Source organism: Blennius ocellaris, assembly GCF_963422515.1.
Source record: "Blennius ocellaris genome assembly, chromosome: 16".
NCBI lineage: Eukaryota > Metazoa > Chordata > Actinopteri > Blenniiformes > Blenniidae > Blennius > Blennius ocellaris.
This window is the reverse complement of record NC_137665.1, coordinates 7873234-7888815: the sequence shown is the minus strand read 5'-3', so window position 1 is coordinate 7888815 and position 15582 is coordinate 7873234. Positions and strand designations below refer to the sequence as shown.

General features: G+C 40.9%; 1 protein-coding gene across 3 annotated transcripts; it reads left to right on the top strand.

Moving 5' to 3' along the window:
* The first annotated feature begins 10 nt into the window (after positions 1 to 10).
* On the top strand, positions 11 to 13961 carry clcn7 (chloride channel 7). Of its 3 annotated transcripts, XM_080511448.1 has the most exons (25): positions 11 to 195; positions 1260 to 1337; positions 2486 to 2551; positions 2799 to 2864; positions 3015 to 3147; positions 4417 to 4526; positions 4945 to 5025; positions 5115 to 5177; positions 5277 to 5360; positions 5647 to 5740; positions 6437 to 6501; positions 6641 to 6757; positions 6855 to 6909; positions 7013 to 7073; positions 8394 to 8535; positions 9682 to 9775; positions 9932 to 10104; positions 10422 to 10473; positions 10718 to 10845; positions 11460 to 11545; positions 11787 to 11928; positions 12043 to 12102; positions 12208 to 12384; positions 12486 to 12566; positions 12648 to 13961. In XM_080511448.1, the coding sequence occupies exons 1-25, from the start codon at positions 82 to 84 to the stop codon at positions 12732 to 12734; spliced, it is 2409 nt and encodes an 802-aa protein (XP_080367574.1). In that variant the 5' UTR covers positions 11 to 81; the 3' UTR covers positions 12735 to 13961. The 3 variants fall into 3 exon arrangements, with proteins under 3 accessions (XP_080367574.1, XP_080367572.1, XP_080367573.1); XM_080511446.1 differs by lacking the exon at positions 1260 to 1337; XM_080511447.1 differs by lacking the exon at positions 11 to 195 and having other exon boundaries at positions 1290 to 1337.
* The last annotated feature ends 1621 nt before the right edge of the window (positions 13962 to 15582 follow it).

Here is a 15582-nt window from a genome sequence, read left to right as displayed (position 1 = left end):
CGTGACAGGTTATGGAGAGTTGAGGAAGAATAACATTTAGCCATTCATGCAGTCAGGGCGGTGAGCTTCCTGGGACCCACCATGTCCAACATAACCAAGAAGGTTTCGTGGTCCAGTCGGCCGGACGAGTCCGGGGCGGCCGGGGAGGCAACGCCGCTGCTGAACGGCTCCGAGCAGCCGAGGCTCTCCAGACAGGTAGAGCTAGCACCGGGGGCTAACGGAGCCCCACAGCCGTGTACTCCTGCAAGGGGATGCTGTGTGTTTTAGTCACAATACGATTACTGTACTATCCGCTGCATGAGTTAGGAATGCTCGTAACGAGTTCTAATATACTGAAGCACGTGCAGCGTTCATATGGGGCGTGTTTTGACGTGTTGTGGCTTGTTTGCAGTTTGGGCTGAGGTGCAGCTTACAAGCTTGTTTCGTGAAAACAACAATCCAATTTGTGTTAATCAACTACGTGTACGTGATGCAAGTGGTTGGATTCAGATGTCTAGAAAAGTAACGAATTACAAGTAGATTCCCACTATCAATCAGAGTATATCATCGATATAAGTGACAGCTGAGATTGAAAGGGGTTGAAACATTTGAATACTGGAGAGAGTTCCTCACATTCACTCCTATGGACAGTCAACCTCACATAGCCTTGTATGTCATCTCATATATTGAAAACTAAACAGAATGAAGCAAGTGTATGTAGTTCTGCTTGACATTTAAACTAAAAACCAACTATTCCTAAATATAGAAACACTGGGAAATACAACTTCCTTTTTTCCCCAGTACAGCATTTCCCAAGAATAAACTTTTACCTAAGGGGAAGTAAATGAGCTCCACTTGACTTCTAAAGCATTTAAGTGGCTTATTGTGCGTGTGTGTATGTATGTATGTATTTTTACTGTATGTAATTATTGTCTGTGTCAAAGTGATGGATGCAAGACTTTATCTGTGATGTTTCTATTATTACCTGTATATTTTGGTTGTGTACAGTCTTCATGAATCATGAAGGCTGGCGAAAAAGTAAAGCAACTAATGTTCTTCCAAAAGCTGTATTGTATCATGATATTATATCATTGTATTATATCAAATACCATTAAAGGGAACTATCACTGCCTGAAATACACAAGCGATGAAAGAAATGCTCATCACTCGAGACGCCTCACATTTACATGGATGGAAACCTGTTTTGCCCTGAACTCATCAGCTTGGAAATTGATCCAAATCGCCACATATATATCTATTGCTATCTGTGATGTCTGCAGCTGTCTGGAGAAGGCAGTTTATTTCAGATAGGCAGACTCAGCACGGTGGATTTGGAGGAGGAGAGGACATCAGACGAGGTAAAGTTTCAGCGGTTGCCTCATTATCTTGATGTCTGTCGCTCTGGTAGATCAAGTCGTCACTTTATTCGCTCCTTAGACTAGATTAATATCACCCCACTTTCCCATAGTTCCACGGTTAAAATCTCAGTTTAAATATCCAAGAAGTTGTAAGACTTGGTTATTTGGTGACGCAGGCTCAGATGAACTTGAAGGTCCACTTCTTTGCTGCTCCTCCCAGATTACTAATCTGGGAAAGCTGATACAGAAGTGAGCTGCTCGAGGACTAAAATGGACCAACTCATGTTTGACTCACCAAGTGTGCAAAAAAAGCATGTGTTGGGCAAACTGTCTGATGGTTTCCATCATGATGAATTACAAATGGGAATCTATTTAAAATATGAATAGAGCAACAAAGTTAATGTGAAGGCGAAGAAATGCATCGTATGAAATGATCTCAAATCCTGTTGAATAGATTTTATTGGCTCGAAATGAGTCAAAACCCAAATTTCATCACGGCAAATGGTTAAATTCACCATTTCTAATGAGATTAGTAATGCAGGAACAGAAACAAAGGCTTCACATTATAGTCTGTTCAGGACTGTCTCACTCTAGGTTGCATAGCACGTTAAGGTATTACATAAATAAACCATTTATATAGTTTTGTTTTCACTGTCTGATGGGGATGTGACTCCTTGCATGTGACTTGCTTAATCGTTCTAGTTTCCAGTGTGCATTGTGTGTGTGTGTTTGTGTGTGCATGTATATTGTAGAGACGTGTGGTGGATGTCCACTTAACACTGCATGTGGGTGTGAGCTGTAGCACACTGGATGTGGTTGCAGCCGGCTTGTATCTGTACGTACGACTCGCATGGAACAGCGTTTGCTTCGACTGTTTAAAATCTGAGATAAGAAAAACCCGCCACCGTTTTTAATGGCTGTGATTGGTGCGGGAAGATGTTTGTGCTAAAAGCTGTGAAGGAAACGCGGCAGCCTTTTCTTACAGTTTGTCGTCCGTCTGCCTCATTGTGTTGCACCAGGTTGTCAGTGAGGTAAAGTCTGTCAAAGCCGTCTGTTCCGCGTTTGTCAAAGTGAAACCGTTGTGTGTCGATAGTGGCTTTAAGCTCCTTGCTGTTGTGACCTCTGTTGACGTGTGTTTGTCTGTCCAGGACTCTCTACGGGGGCGGCCCAAAGAGATCCCGCACAATGAGAAGCTGCTGTCACTTAAATATGAGGTAAAAACCACTCGGATGATCCTGCAAATCCCGGATTTTACTCCCATGACATTTTTTTTAAAAACGAAAGCTCTGACGACAAGAGATTTGCTAAAACTAGACAATTTTGAGTTGACTGAAGGTTTCCCACAAGAATTAACCTAAAGTCAAATCACATTTTTATTATCCATCATGATCCTTATTTTTATTTTTTTTTTTTAACTGATTGAAGTGTTTCCATGAATTATCAAGTGTGCTTTCATTCCAGAGTTTGGACTACGATAACATCGAGAATCAGCTGTTTCTTGAAGAGGAAAGGAGGATGAGTCCTATGGTCAGTTGACACCTGAAACTATCCTGTATTCCTTCATACCAAACTGACTTTTATCAAGCTACCAACGCTCCACTTATGTTTATCCAATCAATTTAGACTTTTCCTTAATCTTTTGTCCCCCGCACTTTACCTTCCATCGTGTCTTTTTAGAGCTTCCGCTGTCTGGAGATCAGTCGCTGGGTGGTCTGCGGTCTGATTGGCTTTCTGACCGGCCTCATCGCCTGTTTTATCGACATTGCGGTGGAGCAGCTGGCGGGGATCAAATACCAAGTGGTTAAAGAAAGTATCCTTAATGTTCAATACAACCTGTGAGTTTTACATGCAAATCATGAAAAGTCTACATTTTCGCTAAGATAATGCAGCTTTTGTTCACTGCACAAACACATTATTTTCATTACTAACAACAACGCACACATTAGTTCTTTTATTAATCCATATTATTCTTCTCTTGTTGTTTATCTGCCTTAAAGTTGTGAGTAAACAAGTGCAGATGCGTCTGTTACTTCTATTTGAATGCAGGTGTTTTCTAAAGAAAAAATAAAACTACACCAGGTGAAATACATACATGGCGTAATGGCTGCAGGTATATAAAGACTTAAGATCAAGAATTAAAGCTAGTTTTGTTGTCATGTTGCAGATATTTCCTCACAGACAGCAGATACTTGTCATCAGTGCGCTCATTGCATTAAAAAAACAACCAAATAATGATATAGTAAAATGCTGAAATATAAGAACATTATCATTGTTCGCTGTTTGCTTGAGCCCGCTTACATTACCATTACAATCTAACTGGCAATAATCCGGTAACTGTATATGATTGTACGTGACTGGTTGACGTGCACCACACAAACCCCGGTGTGCACGTTTCACTCCATTTCTTTAGGAGTATGTGGTGACGTAGGACTCAGGCCCTGTTCCCATGACGACAATTGACTGGAAATTGCATAATTCCTCATGACAGAAAAGCATCAGGCACTGACAGCAACTTTGTGATAACAATCACATGCCCAAAAATCTCTAGAAGTTTTTTTAAACATTTTTTTTATCTCCTCTTGCATCCAGAGAACAACCCTACGTAAACACTAAAACTCCTTTTAACTGTTTTTCTTCATCTTTTGCTGCTTACACGGCAGTACTTTTGGACGTAGTTGTGCTATTGTCATGTAAAGTTTGACCATTTTCACTCAAAAACCATGTGAACGAAGCCTTCAACTTATATTCAAAACCTGAACATGAAGTTTGTCCCCTCTTCGCCCTGGAAGTGGACGTTATGTTTGTCGTCTTGCGGTCACACTGCGACCCTCACTCATGCCAAATCTAGCAGAATGACTTTGATTATATTCATGGTTATTTATGTAAGACTTTGGAGGATTAGGGAGGAATCTTGGCACAAGAATCAGACTCCTTATCGGCTAATGTTAAAAATAATGCTGTATCATGGTTAGTGTGTAACTCGGGTCTAAATCTATTAATTTAGCTATTTTAGGCATCTCACGGAGAGTTTTCAGCCTTGGTCTTGGAGGAGAACCACCTTAACTCTGAAGCGTCACAGATATCGAAAAGTTTACCGAAGCAGGAGGACTGTCCATCTCTCTCATTCTGTGGGCCGTTCTCAACGCGGCTATTGTCATGCTGGGATCCATCATAGTGGCGTTTTTTGAGGTAATACAAAAACCACACATATTTTGACCTCGTCTTTAGTATCTTGACCTAGTTTTAAACCTAATTCCGTTTGTTTTCTTTCGCTTTGGCGTGTTTGATTGTGTTCAAGTGAAATTGATGCAAACTTTGAAAGTCATCAGTACTAAACCAGTAACACCAAAATTTAATTAAATAATGCGACAACAACACACAGTTACTCGGGTGTTTTTGTCAATGTAAAATACTGCTTTTTTGTAAAGGTTTTTTCTCTTTTGAGCCACAGAGTAACCTCATAAGAACTTGCGTGGGTTTGTCGGTAATTCCACAAACAAAAATTAGTTTAGTGATAAATTCTATTCACACCAGTTTCCCACTTTTCGTCTTCTCTCTGATTTCACTCTCATGCCACATATGCCTTATTTTTCTCTGTCTCCTTCAGCCAATTGCAGCAGGAAGCGGTATTCCTCAGATAAAATGCTACCTGAACGGTGTGAAGATTCCCAGGGTGGTACGACTCAAGGTACAGGCACAGACAATACACAGTCACTGATCAAAGTGCTTCAACTTCATTTGCTTTACTTTTTGAAAATATTTCCCCCCCCGAAACAGACCCTGGTGGTGAAAGTGTGTGGTGTCATTTGCTCGGTGGTTGGTGGCCTCGCGGTCGGAAAGGTAGACATTTATTATTATAGATTTTTTTTTAAATACTGAATTGATTAAGTTCTGATGTTTTTGCACATTTTGACATGGCGATTATTCACAACCACTCAGGAAGGTCCCATGATCCATTCGGGTGCCGTTGTAGCTGCAGGAGTTTCTCAGGGCAGGAGCACATCTTTAAAGAGAGACTTCAAGGTCAGTGTGGAGTTCATTTCTCAATAACGTGGCAAAATAAGAACAATAGATCCTTGACTGGACTGAACTGTCCTTTGATTTTATTTGATGGCAATTCGACACATTTAGATTTTTAAACTATTGTTTCATTTTTTAAATGCTGTTGTCTTTATAATGCATATTACAACTTCATTACGACGACACCAAGTTAATGATCTAGCTATGTATTGACGATCTCATCATAATGTTTGTTTTGGAATATGTTAGAGGATTTTTATTAACAATTGAAAACATATGTGTCTTGTAGATCTTTGAATATTTCAGGAGGGACACGGAAAAAAGAGACTTTGTTTCTGCTGGAGCGGCTGCTGGAGTTTCTGCAGCTTTTGGAGCACCTGTTGGTACGAAAACAAACAAAAAAAACAAAACACAAGTGTGAAAGCAAATCACAACATGCAATGTGCTTTTTTATGAATCTGCTTGAGCTGTGTTGGCAGTTGAGGTCTGATACAGGACACAAATGCATGGCTGCACGCCCAGAGTAAAGGGGACGCACTTCTTTATTGAATGTTGTAGAGCAGAGCAATTATGTCTGTCGCACTCATGAAAAACACTGGAAAGCAATCGAGCCTAAAGTTATAGGCTTGTTTCCCTAATCAAGGCCACGACTTGCACATGATATGTAATCTTCTATTAATCCTGTAATTGTGCACCACTTTATATATTGTAATTATTTATACTGTACATACCATACACATTCCCTGTAGATGCATTCCTGCACCCACATATTTGCTTGTTATCTGGCAGTCGCTTCTGCAGAGCACTGTATTTATTATTACTGCTTATGCACTTCAAGCGGCGATGCAATCTTGGTCCTTACACGTGTGAAATACACAACGACAAATATGTCAAATCTCAATGTTTGAATCCTGCTGCACATGAACAACTCGCGGTGCTGTGAGGAGGATGACTCGCTCTCAGTAAATCTGTCCACTTTGGATCCGTTTAAAATCAGCCGACGGGTCTCCAGCAGGTCAGGTGATTTATTTGGTTTCTGCCCCTGGTTCATGACTAGATTTCCTTCTTTTGGTTGACAGGCGGCGTTCTGTTCTCTCTGGAGGAGGGCGCCTCCTTCTGGAACCAGATGTTGACCTGGAGGATTGTAAGTCACGCCGCTCTCATTTAGATCGCCATCATCGGCGAACTAATGACTATGATGGAATGAGTTTGAGTGAATTAGATCAGGAATACTGACGTTGATGACAAGAATCTACTTTCTTTCTTTCCCTCTTTTTCTGCAGTTCTTTGCCTCCATGATCTCCACCTTCACTCTGAACTTCTTCCTCAGCATCTATCACAAAAATCCAGGAGAACTTTCCAATCCAGGTCTCATCAATTTTGGACGCTTTGAGGGTGATGTGAGAAATGCTTCTATTCTGTACATTTGATGACTTTTCTGTGTCTGGTATTCAGTGACTGTAAAGTATGACATACTTTTCCCCTTTTTTTCCCCAGATGGTGACCTATAATCTATATGAGATTCCTTTGTTCATTGCTATGGGAGCTATAGGTACCATTTTATTTGACTCGGTATATAAAATACATGTTGTTTTTAAAAAAAATAATATTCTGTATAATCTTCATTTTGCTGCCTTCATTCCTTCTTTGTGCAGGTGGATTGTTAGGAGCTCTATTTAATGTGCTCAACTATTGGCTAACCATCTTCAGGATCAGGTAAGACTTTAGAAATACAAAAGTCCATTTGACACAATCACAGCGGCTTTGAATGTGGAGTTTGCCAAAAACAACAACCCATTGCAAACACAAAGCGTTGAGCTGTTGGCTCCCAACCCCAGGGGTGGGGTGGAGCAGCAGATAAGGAAATGTTCACGGTGGCACTTAAAACAGCTTCTCACGTATCATGTGATTGAAGTGTGTAATAACAGGCACAGTGCACAAGCGGGTACAATCACTGGGGAGCAGAATGCCCAATGAGATACTTTATTCTTACTGATCTGGAGCTGGATGATGTGCATATGCTTTGTTTTTTGCTTTCATTTCCAATTTGATTTTAAAAGGGACTTTTCATTCGACAATACCGATAGCAGGAGGAGCAAAGTTCAGCTTGTTTCTTCAGTTGTAGTATAAACTGACTGAATGACTAATAAGAACGTGATCATGGGCAGTTTGGGCTTGGAGGTAAGAGAAGTGGACATAGGATCGGAGGTGGACTGTCGCCTCCTGTCACAGTGCATCCTTGAATAAGTCCTTAACTCCAACCCAGCACTCCTGCCATGTGTCGTCAAGGTTAACTATGAATAGGATGCTGAGAAATAATTTCCTCGAGGCATGATGGGAAACTTAGCCTTAGCCTCTAGCATAAAGTGTGTAGGTGTGGCTTTGAAGCTGCAGAGGGCTCCATATACTGTGAGAACTTTAAGCTTGAGGATAGAAATATCTAATGTCTTCTGTGTTAGCTTTTGTTTTGTTTTTTTAATTAAAAACTGAAAATGAGAGCAATACATTGTGTAAATCTTTATTTTCTCAGACATTTAAGCTTGTATTAAGTTTATCAAGTATTAGTTGATATCTACAAAAAGGCTCCAATAAGGTCGTTCCCTTTATAATCTTAAAACATGTTCTCTGGATTATGTAATGTGCCAGTGTCAAGGAAAAAAAACAAACACTAGACTATCTGGGAATTTGATTTCAAGACTATTTGCTGTAACATTGAGTTTTATTTGTCACTAGAAATAAGTATCTTTAGTATTTACCTGCTCCAGCAGACGTGCTTCTAAAAATACCTTCAGTTTCAGGAAGTCTGGATGTGTTTCATACTTCATTTCAGTAATTCCACTTGACATTTATTTGAGAGATGGCCCACGGACACACAATGGCAGATCAGGTAGAGGAGCATTGTTTTCCTCTCAACTGTTATTTCAGCGCTCTGGTTGTTTTGAACTCGATTGTTGATTCACCGTTAAAACAGGTGTTGGTGCTTGGAAAGGTCAAGCCTTAATGTTATGTGCTCGTGTGTGTTTGTTGCTTTTTCAGATATGTGCACCGTCCGTGTTTGCAAGTGATGGAGGCCATGTTGGTTGCCGCCGTAACGGCGACGGTGTCGTTCACCATGATCTACTTCTCCAACGACTGTCAGCCTCTGGGGCCTGAACACACTGAAGAATACCCACTGCAGGTAAACACACACACACCTCCCTCTGGCTTCTGTGGAATTCATCAGCTGTTAAACAGTCCGAATCTCTAACAGGATCAGAAATGTGTTGGGTCGTGTGTAACTCGGCCGGTTTGACCAAAATGCGGATATATTTCATATACTGAATCGACATGCTGCTTGTTCTTCAGCAGTAGTTTATTCATTTCCTCTTAAGCTTTACCGGCACAGTTTTTTTTTTTTCCCTCGCAGCTTTCCCAGCAGTGACATCATGTCAACAACTTTGCCTCAAGGCTTAGCAACATAAAAATAAAGAAATAAAGAAAGAAACAGGTTGAACATTTATGGTGAACGAGGATTAGAGGTGTAGAAGATGAACGGTTGTATCGTCTGGCTTTTCATAACTACGATTGCAACGACTTAAGCACTGATTGATTCAACCCTTTCTTGACATTTTCGACTGAATTTTTTTTCTTTTCTTGTCCATCACACATGATTATGAGTGCACAGTTGTTGTTTTTTTTGAAATGACATGTGGTCTGGAGGAGAAGGGGAGATATTTTGTGCTCCTGGCCAAATAACTGTCCACAGTGCTTTCGTTTACTCGTTTCACGACTTTGCTCTTCTTGCACACAGATATTTTGACAAATGTTTTGTTGGTTGTTTACAGTCTTTTTTGCTGTATCTCACTGAATATTTGCTTCACATGTGTCGTCAAAGTGGGTCAGTGTGCATTTCTGTATGCAACGGCGCTAACATTATTAGTTACTCAAGCTAATTTCAATAAAACAGTTTTAAATATGAGCAATAAGCCCCAGTGGGTTGTATAGTAGCTTCAGAGCAACAGAAGTTTACAAGGTAATGACAGCTTTCCGGCTACAGAATTAATATATGTTTTTATTTTAATCATTTACTTCCAATGGTGTCTGAATTGACAAATGAGATGTAAGAATAATTTCTTGAATATTACATCTCAAACAGGCCTCTAAATAGTTGAGGAGTTATAATGAATAGGAAAAAAAACCAAGTTTAACAGTTTTGGTCATTGTATTTATTTTAGTCACAAACGGGTCAAGGTTTGAATAAATCACTTCACGATCAGGAAAGATAAATCTCTGCGTATTTCTCTCATTGTGCCACTCTTATTCGTCACTCTGTTTGCTTTTGTAGCTGTTCTGTGCGGATGGGGAGTATAACTCCATGGCCACGGCCTTCTTCAACACTCCTGAGCGAAGTGTTCGGAGTCTCTTCCACAATCAGCCAGGTAACACGAACCTGACACCGTTTATGGATGACGACCTCACTAATTGCCTCAATGAAGAGAACCTGCAATTTTACGAGCGCGATTACAGTGATCAAACAAAAAATAGCTCCCTTTAGTTTTTTTTTTTTTTTTTTCTTCTCCCTCTTTGTTTTAAAGGGTCATACAATCCTCTGACACTGGGTTTGTTCACTCTGACGTATTTCTTCCTGGCGTGTTGGACCTACGGCCTCTCGGTGTCCGCCGGAGTCTTCATCCCGTCCCTCCTCATCGGTGCAGCCTGGGGCCGGCTCTGCGGAATCCTGCTCGCCTCCATCTCTTCTAATGGCTCGGTGTGTGGAAAAGAGCCCATTGAATCAGCTTGACTCCACAACATATAATCAATTAATGCTCGATCGATGCAAAAAAAAATAGAATGAGCTTCTTAGATCAGCTTGTGTTCACTCCATTTACAAAACTTTAGATCTGTTCTCACATTGTTGTTCGATGACATTAAATACTGCGCTCTAAAATATTTTAGATTTTTCTAACTTCTTTCACATTCAACTAAATCAATCTGATCTGGTTCAGACATTCTGAATGAATTAAAAACACAAATGATTCATGACAGAAATCCTGTTATTTGACTGTACTTTGTGTGTTTTGTCAGATCTGGGCGGATCCTGGTAAATATGCTTTGATTGGAGCTGCAGCTCAGTTAGGTGAGTCCCCCTGACCTTCCACTTCATTATCTGACCATTAATTTAATCTACATGCATTTTATTTCTCCATGCTTGTCACTATAGGATTATTTGGTTTATAGTGAGTTAAATGTGGGAGATGCAGCTACAAATCCCGGTTGCAATGACTTGCTGTGGCAACCCTTGTGAGAGAGGAAGATGAATATAAATCCGTTTTTACTTTTGCCTTATAATGTGTTGAGTGAAAACAATGTGCTCATAATAGGTGGCATCGTGAGAATGACCCTCAGTTTGACTGTCATCCTGGTGGAGGCGACGGGAAATGTGACGTATGGCCTTCCCATCATGCTCGTCCTCATGACCGCCAAAATAGTCGGAGACTACTTCCAAGAGGTGGGTGAAGGGACAGCGACGCACTCGTTTTCGCTGATGTTTGAACGACCCATACTGCGTCTGAAATGTTGCTTCACTTTACGCACAAGGAGATTGACTAATCTGAAGTGTGTCAACCCAAAATGAGTTTCATAAACATATTTGTTCTGTCTGATTCACACATGTCACCACATATGACTTCAAGTAGATTTGGGTTATCTCATCATGCACTCTGAACATGAATGAATGTTTTAGTACAACTCCCACTTAATTTGAGTGCGTTTCCCAAAGAGGAATGTATGACTGGAATGGAAACGTTATGAGAGTGGTAATATTAAAAAGTGTAAACAATAAGGGATCATAACATCCTGTGACAGAACAGCAAGTATTGCACATTATGTGATCCAGCCAAGAGTGATCCATGCAGATGTTGCTTGGCATCTGAAACCGGGCCCATGACTTATGCGTATGATGTCACAACACCCTCCCCGATACAGGATGTCCTACCTGCCTTAGGTGGTGAGGCTCCAATAAAAAGGACGAAATCCTTATCTCGTCCCTTTGACAAGTATTTATTTCAATTGTCGTTTGTCACATTATTCAAACCATCTCTTTACTTGCTCTTCTTCCTTCAGGGTCTCTATGACATCCACATTAAGCTGCAGAGCGTTCCCTTCCTGCACTGGGAGGCTCCGGCCACCTCCCACTGGCTGACTGCCAGGTTGGTCCTGTCTGACTTGTTGACGACTGCAGCATTTTTATTTGAGTCTTATGACTTGTAGCTCATGTGTAATAGAGCAAGTATTCATATCCGTCTGGCTCGTCTAACTGAGATCCTTTTTTCTTTTTTTCTTTTCTTCCCTTCCCTTCTTCTTTCCCCTGCGGTCTCCCCCCCCCCCCTCATTTTCCGGACTTTCTTTCCCGGCGCCGCTTCTTTTCTACTCGCCCTTCCACAAATCCAGAGAGGTGATGAGTTCTCCAGTCACCTGTTTGAGCCGACTGGAGAAAGTTGGAACCATCGTGGACATCCTTAGCAACACGTCGACCAATCACAATGGCTTCCCCGTTGTCGAGCAGGTTCCAGAAAACGATGAGGGCAACAATGTAGGTGCACCATTAAAATATTCACCTTGGATATATCGCACACGGATAAAACTATCAACAGGTTAGGTTTTTTTGTTTTTTTTTTCTCTTCATTTATTTCTCTCTATTTCACAGCCAGCAAAGCTCTGCGGCCTCATCCTCCGGTCTCAGCTCATCGTTCTACTTAAGCACAAGGTAGCACCAGTGACGCGACCGCTCCCCGGGAGGGATTTCTTGGAGCACGTTGTGGCGCTTAACTCCAACAGAGTCTTGTCGCTGTGATCCTCTCGCTCCTGGCAGGTGTTTGTGGAGTTGGCCCGCTCGCGTCTGACTCATAGGAAGCTCCAGCTGAAAGACTTCAGGGACGCCTACCCCCGCTTCCCCCCGATCCAGAGCATCCACGTGTCTCAGGACGAGAGAGAGTGCATGATGGACCTGCGGGAGTTCATGAACCCGACGCCTTACACCGTACCACAGGTGAAGGACCCTGTCCCAGGGTTTTATTTTTTACACAAAACTCCCACAATGATTGTTGACGTCGAGTGTCAAGTCGGTGAACTTGGCGTTCTGTCGTACAGGACACGTCTCTGCCTCGTGTGTTTAAGCTGTTCAGAGCCCTGGGACTCCGGCACCTGGTGGTCGTCGACGACGAGAACAGGGTAAGTGTGTTTCCGTCAGCCGGTCACGTGGATGCCGGCGAAACGTGACGCCGACATACTTGTTTTTGTGTGACCGTTCAGGTGATCGGACTGGTAACCAGGAAAGATCTGGCCAGATATCACATGGGCAAACACGGACTGGAGGAGCTTCAGCTGGCTCAGACATAGTCCACAAACACAGACTGTGACCACGTGATGCCTCGGAAACTGTCCTTCACCAGCTATGCAGCCTCGCAGGACGCCGCCAGAGTCCAAGAGGTCTCTGCTCTGTTCAATCTGAGTGAGGTTACTACCCTGAAAGGATTTCTTCACCTTTTTACAGTCATTGACTTACCTCCTGAAGTGATGAACGAGAGGGTAATTGTAGCTTTTATGGCGGTCGCATAGTTTTACAGTTTTACAGACCTTCCTTCGTTTTCTTTGGGGCATGTGGAGTTAAAAATTCAAATTAAGTCCACTTTTCTGAGTGTTCAGCACGTGTCATCTGTGTTGGTTTTTTTTTTTAATTGACAAGGCCTTCAAACACCGGTTTGTCCATCATTAACCCTGTACTGGCTTCTCATAATTACAGGCACTGACTTGGAAGTTAACTCTCCGATGATGTCGTGTCGCTGGATGCCGTTGAAATGCATTGATACATTTATCAATATTTTACTTTGTAAATCAATGACGGAGGGGCTTTTCATCCTGCTACTCAACCACATCAGATGATATTGAGTGAATGTCTCTGAAAGTCTCCGACCAATGAAGTTTCGTAAAGCTAGCCCTGTTTGTGTAGTTTTGCACTGTAAGAAGGTTATTTATTGTTGCTGTTGAATACTTATTTTTAATGTAAAGCACGTTGTTAAGGTTTTACATCCGTGAGTCAGTCCTGTTCGCTTTGAGTACTGCGAGAAAAAATATTGCCTTCCAGTTTGCCTTCCCAGTTAAAAACACATCCTTCTGTTGTCTTATAATATTTATACAATGGAAGTAAAAAGCAGAATGGTACTCAGAGGTACAAATATTTATTTTCCAACCTCCAGCGGTTCTCATTCGTAGGTTTTCAACACTTGTATGTAAATCTCTATATGAATGTAGAATGTTTACTGCACATCTTCCGTTTGAACAGATTGATTTACCCTATCAGAGGCATATATTCTGAATATTAATATATTTGCACACCAAACATTTCTCCAGTGATCAGTATTACTTGTTTTGTGCACTTCATTGTCTTCACACGTCGATGTTTTTCTCTTGTTTGCCCTCTCTGCTTGTTGTGTAACTTTCAAATGTCAACCTGGATCTATTTTATAAGCACTGGATTTGCCTTTTGCGAATTAAATTAAAATGTATCTTCTTTAATTGAACTTTGTGCGCATGTTTAATTGACAACGCATCGTTTTTATTTGGAGGTTTAGTTTGCATCTGAGAGGACTCGCATCAGTTTCAAATTATTAGTTGTTTACTAATAGGTTATTAGGATAAACTATATATTACCCAAACAAGATTCAAGACTTTTTCACTTGCTTATTTTTAATGGTACACTTTAAAAAAAAAAAAAAAAAAAAAAATCACAATTATTGGCTTTTTTTATGTTTAATCTCCATGTTTAAACACTCAGCTACATCGCTATATAAATTATACAGATTGTGAGCACTTTTACAAAAACATTAGAAGTAATCCGTGTCAGGAGTTTTGAGCTTCTACAGAAGCTGCAGGAGCAGTGGTCCTCCTTAACGTTACCTTAATTTTGTCATCGTTCTTATCTGGTTCTCAAAGGTTTTTTTCTTTCAGTTTCAATAAATCAGTTTCAATGACTTTTCCCCCTCTATTCTTGTCTTATGATTTATTTCTCTGTATTTAACTGTTTTTTCCTAACTGCCATTGTATTATTGTTCATTTGAAACACAAAAAAACCTCAACATTCTGAGGGCACGGTAGCGCCACAGTCCTCAGTGAACGCCTTCGCATCAGAGCCTGAAAAAACTGAAGTTGGAACACAGCAAAGCTGTCGCTAATCACAGTGCAATAAGTGTTTACATAGGGAGGTTGAACCAGTTTTGGTTTTTTAACTTGACTGATTCTTTTACTTGACTCATCACTTGAATCTTGCTGTGTATGGTTTGCTCACGTGTGATCACCAATGATGTGTTTTTTAAGTTGCACTCAGTTTATTGAGTCGAGTTTACATTTGTGAGATGTAATGGTTTAACACGGTAACAGATACCCTCTGATGAGAAACAATTATAAAACTATTGACAAAAACTTCAAATGCATTAAAATTTTAACGGAGTTGGGAAAGTAGCATTTCACACGGTACGTTTTCACTCATAAGCTTTAGATAGAGTTCACTCTGTTGCAATTCACTGTATTTTAAACATTTATCTTGCTTTTAGTCATCATGCAACATCAATTAATGCGACAGTTATTTGAACTCTGGTTCATATGTTCAAATCGGTTGCTCAGTTCTTGGGCAGCAATTGTTTGTTCGAGGCTTCCTAATATCATTGGAGGTCATCAGGATGGGAGCTGCTGACATGGTTTTGGACCTGTAATGTTATAAAGTTGGTGATGTTTGAATGTTGTGATGACACGGGGATATCGCCCTATCTACCTCTAGAATTAAGCTTTAACCACATCTCTACATGGAGTTGTTGCCTCATAATCATAGAAAGTAGTCTGGTGTCTCCTGGTGTTGATTTTCAGTCTCTGAACTTGTGGTCGCTTGGGGTTGGTTTATTTATATAAAAGAGTTGGCTAATGCTGCCACCTAGTGAACAGGTGATACCATTACAAGTTGTGCATTTATTGCTTTCCTTATATCGCCGGTGTGTTGTCGTTCCTGGGAGGAGAATCCCCAATAACCTGCAGCCTGTTGGACTTGTGTAAGTAAAACAAGCAACTCGCTTGAGTTTCTTTCGTCTCACTCACTTTTCATTAATTAATTACATGTGTGTTTATGTGTATCTTATATCATCTACTGTTATGATGTGAATTCATCATCATTTCGTGTTTGGTAAACAACCTCCGTAGC

What these genes read in the sequence shown, in the direction of transcription:
- clcn7 (XM_080511448.1), top strand. Translation starts at nt 82, where the DNA reads ATGTCCAACATAACCAAGAAGGTTTCGTGGTCCAGTCGGCCGGACGAG. An exon ending in CATTGCTATGGGAGCTATAG is followed by an intron (nt 6,910 to 7,012) that starts GTACCATTTTAT and finishes TTCTTTGTGCAG; the next exon opens with GTGGATTGTTAGGAGCTCTA. An exon ending in TCGTTCTACTTAAGCACAAG is followed by an intron (nt 12,103 to 12,207) that starts GTAGCACCAGTG and finishes CGCTCCTGGCAG; the next exon opens with GTGTTTGTGGAGTTGGCCCG.